Here is an 18,424-nt window from a genome sequence, read left to right on the forward strand (position 1 = left end):
AAGAAATTGTGTGCTATATATGACTTGTGACCAAAATCCTACGTTGCTTTGGTGAAATTCTCAGCCACAATACCAGCTACATGGGTTTAGTATTTCTTTTATTGTGGATGGCCTTATTAAGAAGCTATTCTTTGCCTTTGCTGTTTCATGGGAAATTGAACAAATAAGGAAATAATATCTATGTAATCTCTATGACCAGAGAATATATATCATGGATTTCCTTCAAAAAATCGTGTCAGAAACTGTGATTCGACCATGTAGGAAAGTTGCATAGGATGATCCCATAAAGAAGTGACCTAGGATTCCTCCTACATATAAAAAAAAGTACATTGACTAGGGAATACGTAAAGGGGAAACTTCAGTGTGAAATTCTGCATATTTCATTATTTCCTACACTTAATATTAACAACGCTTGACTTCTGTGTAGTTACTTCAGAACATTGACATTTGAAGAAAAGAACAAACTTTTCAACAGTGAATTTGACCAAAATTTTCTTTAAACATACGCTAAATTATTATCAACGTTTCAATGGGAACTAAGAAGACTACAGTTAGGAGACTGATTCCACCCACCTGATTGCTAACGTCACAGACTTCAGAATAAAGTTTGTGGAATTTTGGTATTAGTTTTTTTTTTGGTTTAGACAACCTTGTAATTTATAACTATTAATAAAAATAATTATTCCTTTGTATATATTTTTTTTTCTTTACTTGTCTTTCAATATATTTAACTGTTTTTATTTTTTTTCATAAATCTTCAAGATAGAACTGATGCCATTTTTTCAAAAAAATAAACTATTCACTATATCCTTTTACTATTTTTCTTTTGCTTTTTTAAAAATCAACCCATGACCAACAAGTCACCAAGGCACAACTTTACCGCTGCACGAGGGCTCGCCCTCCTCTTTTTTATACTAATAAAGAAAATATAACCTCATGTAATAAAAAAGAATTGCAATTTCTCATAATCTCATCACATTTTTTTTTAGTTTTAAATTCCATACTTACGAGAAAGAATTTACATTTCTCTCTACTCCACCGGTAATCAGGTTTCGTAATTAACAATTTACTTCTTATTTTACTTTTTAATTTTAGTCCATAACCTTTCCAAAAACCCCATATTACGTTCCTATCATCTACTCTCGTTGACGTGTCTAATGAATACACACGTGACATTGCCATATTTGCTATCCAATGCCACACCATTTTGCCACGAAATTTTGAATTATTTTAATTGATATTCTGATTTGTAATAAAAAATAAAATGGTTCATTTTGTTTTAAAAAGGAATAGAATTAAAAAAAGGTTGGAGTTGTCAAATCAGATAAGGTTTTCTTCATACTTCGATTGTATGTTGTGTTTGTCCTTCTTTGTAGCATAAACTCTTATATTTTGAGTTTGAATTTTTCTCAATAGAAGCAACTGGGAGGGCTCAAGTGTTAGTGGGCGATCTTCATGAATTTGGAGAGCGAGTGCATAAAGGTATCACATAGCCTTCTACATGTGCTGCTATCCAAGATTTATAATTTATAATTAATAATACTGATACAAATATCAGTAACTCAATTGGAAATCAAAGGAGTGTAACTTAATTGATTGAGCTAAGATTTGTATTATAAACCGCCCAATATCTTTCTTTATTTCCTATAGATAAAAAAGTAGCTAAGTTGAGAGACATCATGTAACATCCAATCACAAGCCAAATTACATAATTTTGTTTAATAAGGATGCCAAAAGTTAGAAAATGAAAGCAACATTACAAACCTCTAGCTTAACAAATATCATAATAAAAACCTTCATCAGCCTATAAACCGATAAAAGAATAATTACATCTGCCAAGAACATATTACAATTACAAAATTTAGCGGCAAACAGTAACATGGCATTTAGGAGAGAACTCATTTTCAATCCCAGGTCATTATTTTCAATCCTTGAATACAAAGAGGAGCACTATGCAAGTTTGAAAGATTGATGCTGCTGCTGATAAGTATCCTTTCCTTATAAAGCCCCCCTTTATTTGCCCTTGTCACCTCACATCTACTAACACAAGTAAATAAATCACATAATGGAAATCAACCACAATTCCAAAGTATATTAATAATTAAGATTAGGCATACCTACTTTTTCATCTTTGAATAGTGTGTCTCTACCGTATCTGTACAGTATCATAAATGTTCTTGCCTCAATTCTTGACACCCTGTAGTGTTAGGATTTCCTACTTAGCCTTTAAACTCTTTATAGTCCCATAACTGTTGGCTTCTCCAAACTTCACCAAAGGAAAACTCGAGCAGAAGTTGCAATGCCTGCATTCATTCAAGAAGAGAAGATATTTATCAATAATTGATGTTCAAACATAGAACAATTTTATATCATAAGAATTAATTTAGTAATGCAACACAAATAAAGTTCTGAACGCTCCTTCCTAGCATATGCTTCAAAACCTGCACAAGTTACATTAACCTCAGACAGCCAACCATCAATCAAATCACAGAAAAAAAAAGATATCAGAAAATGATTAAGAAGAACAAAAATGAGAACTAGATCATCTCCCTTGAGCCTGTAACAGAAATAGGAAGAGTCAAGCAGCAAAACCAAAATCAATTCACCAGATAGCATACCAATAACTCTGTTCATATGACAAACTGGAGAGAACCTGAGCCTACAGAAATCAAGGTTTTCATATGACCCTAAATAGATTTATCATCAAGGACAAAATAAGTGTTTGCTGTTCATACAGAATTAAGGAATACAAGTTCATGACAGTAGTAATAGTAAATTAGTAATGAATATATTAATAGGCTGCTTTGTGATTACAGATACACTAGAAACTTGATGGTCAGCTAAAAAAGGATTACAGTTAAGTACATTGCTCATATATGCATCATTGAGATCCAAATTAAATTCAAGCAATGTAAAAGGCCAGAATGCATTCCGTAGTCAGCTATGACAGTCAGTTTCTCACTAGGTTTAGCAGAAAACTGAAGTAAATTCAAGCGTCATAAATGTGTCGTGTACAAAGACCCTGCTCAGATCCCCATTCAACAGTCAAGCTACTTTAAAGGCTACATTACATTAATACTAGAAATATAAGGACTTCCTACAGAAGATGGGGACACATCATGTCCACCAATAAATAATCCATAATTGTTCAAGTTCTGTTATCGATACTCATCCGATAGAAAACGTAAAAAACTTCAAAGGGACAAGAGAAATGATAAAGAAGTGTCTTTGCAGTTATATAATAGATATCTATTTCATATCCATGCCATCTCCAACTTGGCTGCAGATAGGACTGACAGCAGAGAAAGATCTCTCGAAGGGAGAAGGATGAAATTGAGCATCTCGTCTACGCTTAAAACCACAGCTATCGGAGGGCGAATTCTCTGTGTCAAGCTTCCTGCGAACACCTCTCACTGCTTGTTCCTCTTCTGGTGTAAGGGGGAAAATTTGACCACTTGCTAGGCAAAGTGAACTATGGTTATCATACAGAATTCTCTGGTTACAGTTTTTATCACAGATGTGAGTCAGCCCTGTTATCTTGCAGCGATACATGTTTCCACAAACATGTTCATTTTCACATTTCCAGTTGCATCTGTGACCAGTAATTGGGCTGTCTTGGCCCAAAATACTTGACAGATAAATAACATTTGAAGGAGCTGCAACCATAGAATTGCCATATACCTCCATTTCTTTGGTCCAAAGAGAAACTTCTAAGCTTCCAATCTAATACTCTCCAACTTCAACGCCTTGCCTGAATTTTCTGCAGGGCCCACCACAACAATACATAATTCAATCAAACTCAACAGAAACTGACTTGCTTGGCTCTAAAGAAATGTAAGGACTTACATCTTCTATAAACAACCAAACTAATCTCATAAAGTAATTTCCCTCAACATAAACAAATTTCACACTCTTATGTAACTACTTAATCCCTTTCAGAAAAAGGTTCTAACATAACATGGGTGGGTTAAATAAGAAAACTGCTTTCATCAATTAGATTAGATCTTATTCCATTGGTGTAATAGCCTAAGAAAGCAGGAAAACCAAACACAAAAACTTAACATGCTTTTGACAAGCATAGCCAAAAACAGAATTCAGCAGTTTGAAAAAGAGCAAATTCAAATGGATTCTTATTAAAATTTTAATTCACAAAACGTAAATAATTAACGAATAAATAATACATTTAGGGACAGGAAACTATAGAAGTGAGCATGTGGAGGGAACAGATATGTGCACAACTGCACATACATCATTCTCATGCACATAAAAGTTAAAACCACCCTATGAACAATACTGATTCTTATCCACCCCCACCATGAATAATAATTAATTAATTAGTCTCATAAATAAATTACCGAAATCACATGAATAAAAAAAATGTTTTTACCCAAACATGATTAAATGGAAAGAAGATGAAATTAGGATGACAAGTGGGGACCCTACCCCAGATGGGAAAATGAAGGAAAATGAACTTACATTCTCTCCAACAAAGTTATTCTGCCAAAACTTTCTTCCTCAGTACCTACAAAAACGCTGTAAGAGAAACCAAAAAAGATAACCAAAAAAACAAAATAAAATTCTCTCTCTAAATTCTGAAACACACTCTCTCTCTCTCTCTCTGTCTGCAAAACAGAACCTAAGCAAAGCTAGAAAAATTAAAATAAGCAAGGAATGAGGAAGAATGGGTTTGAGTATTTATAGAAACCAGGAACAGGAAGTGATGGACACTGTGCACTTGTGGGACACACCAACGTAGGACAAACCCAACTACGGGAAATGCGCGTTAAATTTCGGGCAAATTGTGACCCAAATGCAAAATTATGTCACTGTCGGGTCGGGACTTGTCAGGTGGCAGCGTCTCCTTCAATTTTGGATTAACTATCGGATCTAAGTCCAACGTTTTTTCTCCACCCACCAATTGTTTTTTTATTTTATTTTATAAAAAAGTATTAATTAATTAAAAAAGAACAATTATTTATACTTGTGAGTGTATGTATAAAGATCATCTAAGATATCTTATCCAATAATCGTTATGCATAATTATTTTATTAATTTTCATAAGAATTATCTTTAAAATCACAAAGAAATATATCTGTCTGACAGTATAGAAACTTATGCTTTTCCTATTTTAAAAAACTTTTACACTAAAAACTTATCATTTTTCTTATTTTAAAATGAGTTAAAAATATTTATTATGTTTTTTTTGTCTTAATTTATTTTTAATTCTTTTCATTTAAATTGTATGTAATTTCGATCTCCAATTTGTTTCAAATTAATTAGGTTTCTCTATTTTAAAATTAAACAAAATCAATTTCCTCGTTAGTTTTATTTTTACCAAATTCTTTTTTCTGCTTAAATACATGCGAGTTATTGGAACATAAAAAAGTTTTAAAGTTTATAATTAAGACATTTAGTAAAATTTTGATAAAAATGATAATTTCTTTTTTTTGAAGAAAAATCATAAAATTTAAAATATGAAAAAGTAGGATCTAAATAAGATTTTTTTTATTTGGATTGAAATTTAATATTTTGATTGATAAATTTAAATACAAAATTTAATCTGTAGAAAATTAAAATATATATATATCAAAAAGTTTAAAGTGAAATGAAACCAAAATATTAATTTTAAAAAAATTAGAAATTTAATTAAGTAAAAAAATAAAATTCAAAATAACACAATAACACAATCGGAAACAAAGTAAAAAACATAGTAATTAAATGGCTTTCTTTTTTTGAGTTTGTTTCTGCGGACGATTCTACGGTTTTGCAATAACTCAAAGTATAAAATATTTTTTAATGTCAATGCATAAAATGTCTATTATACCCCGAAATAATATTTTAAAAAAACAATTATCTTATCATCTTTCTTCTATGCACTCAGTAAATTCTCTTCCTCCGGTTGCAACTGTTATCTCATCATCCACCTAAACATATACAAAAAGAAAATGCATTACTAACACTACCCTCAATGAATGAACGTTTCTCAATGAAAACACTTGATTTAAGTTGTTCATGTAAAAATCTGGAAAATTCCCAATTTGATTCATTAGATTTTGAGTAAGTTGTTGTTTAGGTGTTAAATAAGTACTTGATTTAAGTTGTTTAAAATCTAGATCCCTTATCTAAAGTGAAAACAACTTTTTAACTCAACTACTTTTGAAGGTAGGGTTAAAATGGTCTACTCACGTAATTTTATTTTGATATATTTTTTAACTCAACTACTTCATTTTAATATATATATTTTTTAACTCAGTTACTATTTTATAATCTGAACCATCCAATTATTTAATTATATATCTAACGATGATGAATGAGGGTAAAATTGGTATATAACTATTTGGCTATTGAAAACTTGAATTTAATTTCTTTGTTGTTCTTATGTGCCCTTTAAAATTATAAATATCATTATTAAATATTAAAATAGTTATATTATGCATTGTTATTTTAATAATAGAAACAACATGAAAAAAAACAACAAAAAAATCAGGTCTTGAAAACACTGGTTCAGGCGTGAACAACCTATTCTAATGGTAAACGCATCACAAAGTCTTGAAATTTTTTTCAACACGAACCGTATTAGGAGGAGAGATAAACAAGGTCGCACCGCGAAGATTTCGTTCTTTGTCGTATCGCAACTCAACACGCGTAAGCACGTGCGATTTCTCGCCGTACACAGTACTACTACATGCGAACGCGCCACTGGGCCACACCTGGCCCACGTCGCACTATTGGGCCTGCGGACTCGAAGCCCACAAAAGACCCGACCCGTATTTCGCAATCGGATCTTATCTTCTAGGGTTTCTAGTTTTCTTCCTCGCACCGATGGATTTTGTTCTGAGAATTCGAATCTAGGATTTGTTTGAGCGTGCGCGAAGGATCATGGTGGGGTTCAGAAACAGATACATGGTGATGGAGGTTTTTCTGAACCCTAATAGAGACAAAGTTGGGGATGCGTCTGTTATAATTACACAGTTTAATGTGTCAAAAGCTGTAAGAGACAGCATATTGGTGAATTTTGGGGAGTGTGGTTTGGCTTCATCATTGGGATCGTTCCAGGGTTAGTAGTAACGTGTTTAATTTCTTGATGTTTATGCAATTTCTTTTAAATATCGGTCGCAATCGCGTTGCGGTTTTGTGGCGTTTGTTTATGTCGCGGAAAATGTGGCTGATGCGGTTCCATTTACAGTCGCCCAAATCATGGTCGCGGACCGTTTTATGAAACCTTTATTAACAATTTGTGTGTGTGTGTGTGTGTGTTTGCAGTTAAGTACGTGAATCCAATCACTAATGTGTGTATAATTAGGGCATCAAGGGAGGAGTATCAGAAAGTATGGGCTGCCATTACAATGGTCACAAATATTGGAAACTGCCCGGTCATGTTTAACTTGCTGGATTTATCTGGTAAAGAAAAATAGAATTACTGCTTCATTGGTTCTTTTAGTTTTTAATTGTGTTTTTGTGAATTCCTCTGGGAATATATTGGAATTTTAAAAAAATATATATTGAGAAATTATGGTAATTTTGCATTGTGCTATACTGCTATTGCTTCCTTGTTGTTATTGAGTTTGATCCTCAGGTTTGTGTGTACTGAAAAAATCTATTAGGAGAGATCAGTCCCTTAGATAGATTTTAGTATCTCAAGGGATTTGTGTTGTGTTCATACAAAAAGAATATTGGTCCAGATTTCGTTTTAGTATTTGGGATCATCAAATCGTGTTATGCAGGACACTACTTTTGTCAGAAAGCCCATGTTTATTATGCTGCCAACTTGAGTTTATCATTACATTACAATAGAATGCCTTCATGTTTCATAAAGTAGTATACATTGACCCCGTCTTGCTATGGGGTTATCATTTATGATGAAATTTATTATCAAATAACATGATACAAAACCAACAAATGAAAGTCAACTCTTCAGGGTACCAATAGAGTTTGTAAAATAGTGAAAACAAAATACATGTGCCTTGTAAGACTGTAGAAAGAAAATTGAGTTTTTGGATGAGACTTCCTGTAAAGAGGGAGTGAAGCTTTTGGAGGGAAATTGGTTTGCAGGAATTTGATATATGCGTGAAATTGAATGTGTTCTGTAATATGTAGATATAGTTACACATTGCTTTTCTTAATTCCCAGTTAGGATTAGGAGGAATAAGGAATTTACTAAATCATTGATGCATGACTGTATCATGCTTTATATTGGGTTGATTATAGAACATTATGTTTACAGTAATATAAATGAAACTCCAAAAATCTTTTGACTTTTTCAATCAATTTGATTGCATCTAGCTGTTGGCCATATTCACGATTTCCATCGTTTCTTTCACTTGAATATATCATGTTGTACATATAATTGTAAATCCTGATATGAAATGTTACCTTTTGGTTCAGGAAGTATAAGGGCTTGTAAAAATGCTGCCTTGAAGTGTGAGGAGTCAAAATTTGAGCAGTACAAACTCATGCTTGGTGATCGATTCTCTGCCGATCATACTCATCGCATGAATACCTATCTCGACCGGATCAAAGTTTTGGAGCACTGAATATTTAGCCTACGAGGAATGTCTCATTCAGATTTCTCAATTTCTTGCAATTAGTTTGTGTTCAGTCACAAGTTGCGTACGATTATTGGTTAAATTTTAAGCTCACTAATCATATAGTGTATGTGTTATCTACGTGAGTTCATTGCACCATCTTTTTTCAGAAGATGCGGCTCCCATTTAGTTTGTGTCTGACATACCAATTTTTCTGATGTGATATTACCTAGTGTATGGTAGAGTTACAGCTTTCAACCGAGAGAAGAGGCTTGTGAAAATGTGTAAATTTGCATATTCATTGTAAATTACTAGATTATTTCTAGTTACGGAACACATAATTACAAAGGGAAACTTGTTTTTTGAGCCTGCAACTAGTTTCTTCCATTCTTTCACTTCAATTTTTTAGATGTATAGGAACTAGGAAGAGATACAATGTACTATAATTTGTTAAGATTACTAGTTTTTATAATAAGTAATAACTCTAATGAATGTTTTTCTTGAAAGAAATTAGAGCAAGTATCGTTGTCACTCGTTAGATGAAACTTCACTATTCTCACCTCACCCCTTAGAACATTAGCATCACTTGGCAAATGCTTCCCCTTCTGATACATTAAACAAAATTCTTTTCCAAGGATTCCAGCTGATAAATAAAGTAGGTGTGTGTTTTATATTGAAATACTAAATCATGTTAGGAAGGACAGGATTAGAAATTAAACGAAGGAAGTGTTAAAATTTGAATATTTTTAGAAAATAGATGATAAAATTTTAAGATGCGCAAACTTTTTTTTTAGTGCCCTCTCTCTGTTTTCCGAAGTGTTTCACAATTTTGTTTTTATTGCTGTCTATTTCTTTAGTTAGCTACTTTCAAACTTCATTTCTCTATACGTTGCCTGTAACTTGCTTTCAAGATGAGACGATATTTCTTTATTTTTTCTCTTTTATCTGATCTGTACCTCCACTTTGACACAAGACTAAATAGCAAGATGCAAGAGACATAAGCTTCTGGAATGTTAATTCTTCACTTATGAAAACTAAAATTTGGAACAAGCAAACCAACATTGTATATGGGTTTGTTTAGATAAGTTTATCTAGAAACACTTCTTGGAGAAGAAAATAAGAAGAAAAAATATTAAATTTTTCTATAAGCTCAAATTAACTTATATATAGGGCATGTTTGAGTGAGCTCCAGTAAAAGCACTTCTAGAGAAGAAAATAAGAAAAAAAATGAAATGAATTTTTTCAAAGTTAAAATTAATTCTCCATTAATTTTATTTGTAAAAACTATTTCATCTTTTGGAGAAGTTATATGAGAAAAATTCTAAGAATTAGCTTATGCATTTTAGTTTATGGAAAAGTTTGTTTTTTTTTTTTTCATTTTCTTCTCCTAAAAATGTTTTTGGATAAGCTTACCCAAATCAAAAAATTATTGTTAAAATAAAATGTGATGAAAAATTATAAGGGAGTGTTGGAAAAAACGAAGTGCAAAAAGTAATGAGCTAATAAAAAACAACAATGCCTCTTAACCCAAGGGAATTGCTTGGGGCAGCTAGGGCAATTTTCAAAAATGCCAAAAATATCCTATTTTCGGTTATAATTAGCAGCATAATTTTTTCATTTTTGCAACGCCATTTTTTTCCGTAAAATTTCCGTCACTTAGTGTAATTTGCTTCCGTTAAGGGCGGTTGGAAAGCGTATTTAGTCTCCGGTGATATATATCAATTGGGTTTGTTAGGAGTATACAATGATTTTTGGTCGGTTTTCATCGTTGAACTTGTGTCACCTACATTATTAATAGAACACTCAACGCAACTGAGCTAATAGATATATTATATTATAAACAACTAGTGTCGCTATATATAATAATAAAATTTCTAATTTATATTTAATGTATATGTAAATTTACATGATAAATTTTGTGATGACTATTTTTATATAATAATTAATTTGTTTATGTTGGACCTTGTGGCCTCAATAATCTTAAGAGGGATAGGCTTAGAATACAGAAGAAGCAACAACAATCAATTTAACAATGTTCTTTAAACATGCAAGACACAATTGATTGCAACAAAATAAATAAGATAAGGGAAGAGAGAATGCAAACACAGTTTTATACTGGTTCGGCCACAACCTGTGCCTACGTCCAGTACTCAAGCAACCCACTTGAGATTTCCACTATCTTTGTAAAATCCTTTACAAAGTCTGAACCACACAGGGACAACCCATCCCTTGTGTTCAGATGCTTTACAACAAGAGACTCACAATCTCTTAACCAATCTCATTGAATAAGAAGAATGGAAGAAGAATTCTCTCTTCAAAAGAAGAATATTACAATGAAGATCATGTAAAAATCCTTATAGATTTTGCAAGTGTTTGGCCAAGGATTTCTTTTGAGAGAGCATTTGACAATGAAGTTCTTTTTGGAATCTCTCTCATTGTCTTTTGAGAGGATAAGACATTTTTGCCAAGCCAAACTCTCTTAATCTTTTGAGAGGATAAAACATTTTGATCAATCAAAACTCTCTCTAAAATTCGTGCCCAAGTCACCTATTTATAGGCCTTTGATGACCATTTCCAAATCTAATGAAAAGATGTGACTGTTGGCAGATTTTCTGAAAACTTTCCACTGGTAATCGACTACAATGTTTGTGTAATCGATTACACAGTTATAATTTGAAGGGTTATGACTTTTGAATTTGAATTTCCAAAGTTTCGTTGCTGGTAATCGATTACAGACATATGGTAATCGATTACATGTTGAAAATTCAAATTCAAAACCTTTTTCAACAGCTATTTCTCAACCCTGTCTTCTGGTAATCGATTACACTTCCTGGTAATCGATTACCAGAGCCTTGCATGTCTTGAAAGCACATTGTTTTAAGGCAAGGCTTGGTCTTTAGTGAATCTTGAAACAAGGCTTTGTTTGTTGAAGCAATCTTGAATTATTCTTGAAGCAAATGCTTATCATTTGAAGCAGCCTTGTTAGATTCTTCTTTGACATCATCAAAATCATGTATACATACATTCACAATTTACATATACAAATTATAAATAAAAATCATAGGTTTAATAAGTATTTACATATGTAAAAAACTATCAAATTTATTTAATTATTAATTATTATAAAAAACATCTAAATACATCATTCAATTATATATCATATTTATTTAATTTTTAATAATTATAATAAACATCTAAATACATCATTCAATTAAATATCAAATTTTTTTAATTATCAAATTTTGTAAATAAATTAAATAAATAAAAAATTTCTAAAAAAAATAATTTTAAAAAAATTAAAACATATGGATTCATAAATAAATTTTAAATCTTAAATTTTGGTTTCAATATTTTTTATAACTATCAAGTTTAATATATTTTTAAATTTGATTTCAATCATTATCTTAAACTAACAATCTTATCATATTTTAAATTTTAAATTTTAGTTTCAATATTTTTTATCACTACAACATCAAATATATTTTTTGATTTGATTTCAATCATTATCTTAAACTGACAATCTTATCATACTTTAAATTTTAAAAATTTTGGTTTCAATATTTTTTATAATTATAAAATCAAATATATTTTTAAATTTAATTTCTATCATTACCTTAAACTAATAATGTTATCATATTCTAAATTTTGGTTTCCATATTTCTTATAACTAAAAAATTTAATATATTTTTAAATTTGATTTCAATAATTATCGTAAATTGAAAATCTTATCATATTTTAAATTTTAAATTAACTATAGAATTGAATATATTTTTAAATTTAATTTCAATCATTGCCTTAAACAACCAATCTTATCATATTTTAAATTTTGGTTTCCATATTTTTTATAATTAACAAAAATTTAATGTATTTTTAAATTTGATTTCAATCATTATCTTAAACTAACAATCTTATCATATTTTAAATTTTAAATTTTGGTTTCAATATTTTTTATAACTACTAAATCAAATATATATTTAAATTTGATTTCAATCATTATCTTAAACTAACAATCTTATCATATTTTAAATTTTGATTTCAATATCTTTTATAACTACTAAATTAAATATATTTTTAAATTTCAAAAAAAATATTAAAAAAAAATCATACGGACCATCAATCAATCGATATGGATTATAAAAAAACAAAAAAAAAAAACTCATACATTGTGCGTGCATATAAATCCCTGCACGTTTGGTGCAAAGACATTGATCTATACCAATTTCACTCTTTTCCCATACACACACGGCAACACCCGTGTTGCACTTGGCCTCTCTTCCTTCCTTCAATCTTCCAACACTTTTCATCTTTCCACATATTTGGATAACAATAGGCCACAAAAAGGAAGAAGAGAGAAAGGAGATCAGATTCAATCTCGAAAATCCATTTTGTGCATATTTTTATCTCTTTTGTGCAATTTCCTTTTGGTTAAAACACATTGCTATTAAATGGAAAAGAAAGTCCTTGATCTCATATTAGTCCCAAGTGGCTTCCTTGTGATGTTGGCTTACCATTTCTGGCTCCTCCACCAAATCATGAAACACCCCACCAAAACAGTCATTGGTGTCAATGCAATCAATCGCCGTTTATGGGTCCAAGCCATGATGGAGGTATGTATGTATATATGTCGTCACATTAATTAAATGCCAAAAAGTTTGGATTTTGATTCATGGGTTCTGATTAATTTTAACATTTATGTTTCTGGGTTCAAACCAATAACATAACACTTATGGCGTGTTTGGAAACACATTCAACACCGATGGACGTGAATTTTCGACGCAACCAATAGTTACTTTTGTGTTATCTTTGACGTGATTTTGTTATAAGCGTGAATTCTGAATAAGGAACAAACATGTCTTTAGTTATCATTTTTAAAGTATTTATTGTAAAAATTAATAACTTTCAATCAATATGATAGTATGAGATTAACACCGATTATGTAAAATATCTTTAGCCTCTCAGTATATTTTAATTAAATGATTTTTACACTATGAGTGCGTTCTTCTAATTAAATTCTATATTTGTGAGTACTAACATTGATTTTGGATCATGTGATGTGTAGGATGTGTCCAAGAATGGGGTTCTAGCAGTGCAATCTTTGAGGAACAACATAATGGCATCAACCCTTTTGGCTTCAACAGCTATAATGTTGAGTTCTCTCATTGCTGTGTTAATGAGCAGTGGCAATGAGAGAAAAACCGTGGTTTATGAGGTGTTTGGGGACAGGAGTGAGCTTGGTTTGTCCATAAAGTTCTTTTCCATATTGGTGTGTTTCTTGTTGGCGTTTTTGTTGAATGTGCAATCCATAAGATACTATAGCCATGCAAGCATCTTAATCAACGTGCCCTTCAAGAAAGTGTCTCCAAACCTTAGGCACCAAATGCTCACAGCTGAGTATGTTGCCAACACTGTGAACCGAGGCAGTTACTTCTGGTCCCTCGGCTTGCGTGCCTTCTACTTCTCTTTCCCTCTCTTCATGTGGCTCTTTGGACCCATTCCAGTGTTCTTCTCTTGCGTTGCCCTTGTTTTCATGCTATACTTCTTGGATGTTACATTTGAGTGTGGATGTGCTGGAGTTTCTGACACTCATAGTGTTGAATCTGCTGAATTGAACAAACACAATGTTGATGTGGAAATTGGAAAGGCCAATTAGTAATTAGCTATGAAGCACGGACATTCCAGTCTTTTGTCGTGTTTGGTGTTCGACACGTGTCCGTGTCAGTGTTCGACACCGACACGACTCCCGTATTACGTTCTATATTTTCGACATTACAGAAGTTCACGTGTCCGTGTCCGTGTCATGTCTGGTGTCCTTGTCCATGTTGATGCTTCATAGGTAATTAGAATAGGTTAATTAACTTATTAAATGTAATGGGCTAATGGCCATGCACATGTAAATTTAAACTTTGAGAATGTCAATCAATTATAAATCATTATTCATATAACTTTAACATATTTATTTATTGTAAAAATAAATAAAAAATTTATCATATATAATAATTTTTTGTGATGATAATTTGTGATTAAATAACATTATAAAACTAATCTATATTATTTGTGCATAACTTATTTTGTTTGTGGGGTTGGTACATAATTAACCTTTGGCTGATTGTATTGGTTAGCTTGTAGGCTAGTAAAATATGTGTAACAATGCAGCTTCCAATGTATTTGATAATAGAAATGAAGATTCAAATTCAACTAAAGTTGAATTGGATTGCATTTAAACTTGTAATTGGTACAAGACTCATAGAGGAAGAAATTTGTATCTTTTTTCACTTTGGTCTGTTTCACTTGATAGATGGATATGTTTGCACAAGCACAAATGCACAACACGTTCCGTTTATGTTGAGGTTTTTATTTCTTTCATTTTTAATTAAACAATATCATTTTGTTTTAAAAGTTTGCATAGAAAATAATAAATACAAAATTACATTTAATATTAAAAAACAAGAAGCTCCTATTTCATTTTGACTTATAATCTCTCACATAACTCTCATCCTCATATAAGCAACAGAGAGGAAGATACACAGGAAATATTTTGTGTTTGTTAAAATATAGGAAATATTTTTTCCTTAAAAATAACAACAAAAAATTAAAAGATGTATGTTAAAAAAAATAGTATATAATAGCACACATAATATTAATTTTGTGATATGTTGCCAGAAACTTTCAATTTAAAAAGCGCGTAAAAATAACCCAATCCGGACGTCTACAATTGGCATAAAAATTAAACTTTGATATTATCACGTCAATCGTTTTCAACTTTTAAATTTCTAAGGTTTCAAACTAGTTTCTGAAAATTTGTCAATATAAGGTAAGTTATATTTCATTAATGCTATTTTTTAAGTAGGCAAGTTATTTCTGTCGATTGTATACTACTAAAAATGTAGGAATCATACTGATGACATATAACGAATCTCATATCAGTAAACTTTTATAAACTACGTACACAAACTTAATTTTAAGAGTTAACGATGATAATAGTATAAAATAATTTTAAACTATTTTTTAATTATAAATCATCTGTGTGATTTTTAAGATAATTTTGTAAAAATTAATAAATTTTTCAGAAATAATATTTTATGATTAGATAACAAAGTAAAATAATTTTAGATCGTAAGTGCATAGTTTTTTCCTCAAAATTTAAAGTAAATTATATTAGTTTGATTAAAAAAAACAAAATGATCATGTTCACACTCAAACTTAAGATGTGGAATATAAAGTTAAAAGAATTGTGTGAAATAATAAAATAAAAAAATATTTACTTTTGATTGAAAATGAAAAAAAAATAGAACACTATTTTAATTTAAATTAAGAGTGGGTATTATTTTATTTTTTTCACTTTTCATTTTTCATACAATTTAATTCAATTCTAAATTATAAAATTAAAAATCTTATTCTTCAATGCAAGCATTTTTAAGAATCATTAGCCACATGAATTTTTCTAGATTAAATGTTTTTTATTTTTTTCAAATATACTTCTTATATTTAATTTTTAATTTGAGTTAAATTTTAAATCTTGAGACATTGCATATATATGAACAAACATATTTCTTATTTAGAATTTTAATATTATTGTAATTTTCATTAATCTTAATTTGATTTTTTAAAAAAATTTTGAATTTTGATACACTATATTAATGAAAATGAGTCGAGGGGTCTAACTCAATTGGTTGAAAAATAATGTGTGAATTATTGTAAACCTCTAACATTTTCTTGAATTCCCACGGATAAAAAAATGAAAATAATGTATTTTGATTTTTAATAATTTATTTCCATAGTTTCTTTCTCAATTTTAAAAATTTTAACTCTTCAATTTATTTTTATTTAATATAATATAATATTCATGATAAATAATAAAAATATCTACTTATCTCTTTTATATGCTTTTACTAATAAATTATAATTATATTTAAATGCACCTGTAAAATATTAAAAAAAGTGTTACTTTTAAAGACAAATTGCTCTACTGCACTAACGATGAATAATCCAATTTCTATTCTTCATTTTGAACAATTTTGTAGCTCAATTTCTGTTCTTTTGTGGGTCAATGGTTTTTAGCTTTCACACGGACAAAGTGCATATTGTCAACACCAAATGTTCATTACCAAAGAAGACTCAATTTCTCATCAAATGACGCAAAGAATAGCATCTCCACCCTTGTCCTTTAGCCATAGATGTAAACTCAGGCTAAAACTGATGTATTCTTTTTCCGTATAATTCCAATTTAATTCGAGTACCACGCAAAAATTTCATAATAATTATTGTAATTTAAGTGATAGATAAGAATAAAAAGAGAGAAGTATATGATAAAATGAATGATGTGATGAATAGGAATGTAGGACATAATTATTCATGATTAATGATTTGATAGGACCTTTTCTCTATCAAGTCCTAAGACAAAAGAGCTTTCCATGGCATTTAAAAAGAAGAGAATATTCATATAAGTAAATTTAGGACTATGTTAAGGAAATTTATATAAACTATCATTTCTCATTCATAATATTGTGAATAAAATATTCTGGCTTTTGTACTATTTTTTTTCTTTCGTTCTTGCACTTTGGAAGCGGGATCAATTTTCACGTGACTAATTAATATTAAAATACATATAACATTTACTGAATGTATATTATGCCACAACTTTATATTGTGGGGAGTTGCTGCTTGCTACTATAGCACGTAACGTTGTATAATTTAGAATAATCAACAAAGGTTTGCAAATTAAAAAAATTGAAACTATAGTCTATATTGCTAACAGCTTGAAAGTTTAGTAGAATCTGTGCACGTCAACATTAGTGGTGTATGATGTAGAACAAATAAACAATGCCACAAAGTACAACGACTAGTACAAAAGCAAATTTCACTAGTGGTGTGTGATGCAAAGTGGGAATACCTCGTTCAGTGCAATATTTGTTAGGAAGCCAAGTCAAAACATAATGCAAATTCAAAAGAAAATGCTAGTTCCACTAAAGTATGATACTACACTTCTTGCATGCTCATTGGTTTATGGGAAAAGTATTGACGCCACTCCTATTACAATTTTTTTAAAATAAAAAAAACCTTAACAAAAAGTGTCTTGAGCTTTGTAGAAAAATAATCTGATTATAATCTTACCAGAATGAAAAGATAACAGTAAGATTCCAAGATTGCAATTTGCAACCGAAAAATTATAATACAGTAATACTTGCAACACGAAATGCCATTTAGCACCTGCAAAACCTAGTAAGCTCCTTCTCACTCGTCAATTTCCTTTTAACTACCCATTAGTGCTTGATGATTAAAGTTCCACCAACTTTGGTGGAAGTTTTGAATTCAACATTTTTGCATTTTTTAAGATTGATGTGAAAACGTAAGAAGTACACGTTATACCAAACACACTAAGTGTATGTCTCATACATTTTGACACAGAACCAAACACGCTATACAAAACTGTTAGAAAAAAAAAAAGTAAACAAGTTTTATACAACAAACAAGTTGTAGTGTCTTTGCCACACTCAGAGTCATAGTATTTCTACGTCACGCCAAGCTCCTTTTTCATTAATTGATTTTTAGGGGGTGGAGGGTAGAAGGTGGAAGGTGTTTTTTTAACTAAAGGAATTCATGGACATTATAGGAATTCGTTAGTATATTCTTGAAGAGGGTGCAGGGATATTCCACCTCCAACAGTGTCAAAAGGCCTAAAATACATAATACAAACAAATTAGCACAATTAAGTAATCATATGACATAGTGTACCAAAAGTAAAGGGCACCTAACCAATTCTCAAAGGAGGGTTCATTTCTATATGAAGTGAAAAGAAACAAAGGGTAGAATACATAAACCTTTCTTGTTTTCTATGAATACCTGTCATTGTTCTTTCCACTAAGCAAGCACCATCAGTTGCCCATAACTTTCTTTAACTG

General features: G+C 30.5%; 3 protein-coding genes across 7 annotated transcripts; 2 read left to right on the forward strand and 1 right to left on the reverse strand.

Annotated features, from left to right (window-relative positions):
* Positions 1-1,697: 1,697 nt before the first annotated feature.
* LOC100776767 (uncharacterized) lies at positions 1,698-4,775 on the reverse strand. Of its 5 annotated transcripts, none has more exons than XR_005888237.1 (3): positions 4,477-4,775; positions 2,122-3,760; positions 1,698-2,037 (listed from the first exon to the last, which is right to left on the reverse strand). XR_005888237.1 is itself a non-coding variant. In XM_041008948.1 (2 exons), the coding sequence occupies exon 2, from the start codon at positions 3,685-3,687 to the stop codon at positions 3,250-3,252; it is 438 nt and encodes a 145-aa protein (XP_040864882.1). In that variant the 5' UTR covers positions 3,688-3,760; positions 4,477-4,775; the 3' UTR covers positions 1,698-3,249. The 5 variants fall into 5 exon arrangements, 1 of the variants encoding a protein (XP_040864882.1); XR_005888239.1 differs by having other exon boundaries at positions 1,698-2,040; XR_005888238.1 differs by having other exon boundaries at positions 2,118-3,760.
* Positions 4,776-6,838: 2,063 nt separating this feature from the next.
* On the forward strand, positions 6,839-8,780 carry LOC100527772 (uncharacterized). The gene is made up of 3 exons (NM_001250236.2): positions 6,839-7,057; positions 7,264-7,401; positions 8,386-8,780. Exons 1-3 carry the CDS (start codon positions 6,880-6,882, stop codon positions 8,532-8,534), a joined length of 465 nt encoding a protein of 154 aa, NP_001237165.1. The 5' UTR covers positions 6,839-6,879; the 3' UTR covers positions 8,535-8,780.
* A 3,869-nt stretch (positions 8,781-12,649) lies between these two features.
* On the forward strand, positions 12,650-14,462 carry LOC100806179 (uncharacterized). Its single transcript, XM_006596348.4, has 2 exons — positions 12,650-13,132; positions 13,585-14,462. Exons 1-2 carry the CDS (start codon positions 12,971-12,973, stop codon positions 14,173-14,175), a joined length of 753 nt encoding a protein of 250 aa, XP_006596411.3. The 5' UTR covers positions 12,650-12,970; the 3' UTR covers positions 14,176-14,462.
* The last annotated feature ends 3,962 nt before the right edge of the window (positions 14,463-18,424 follow it).

Source organism: Glycine max, chromosome 14, assembly GCF_000004515.6.
Source record: "Glycine max cultivar Williams 82 chromosome 14, Glycine_max_v4.0, whole genome shotgun sequence".
Classification (NCBI taxonomy): Eukaryota; Viridiplantae; Streptophyta; class Magnoliopsida; order Fabales; family Fabaceae; genus Glycine; species Glycine max.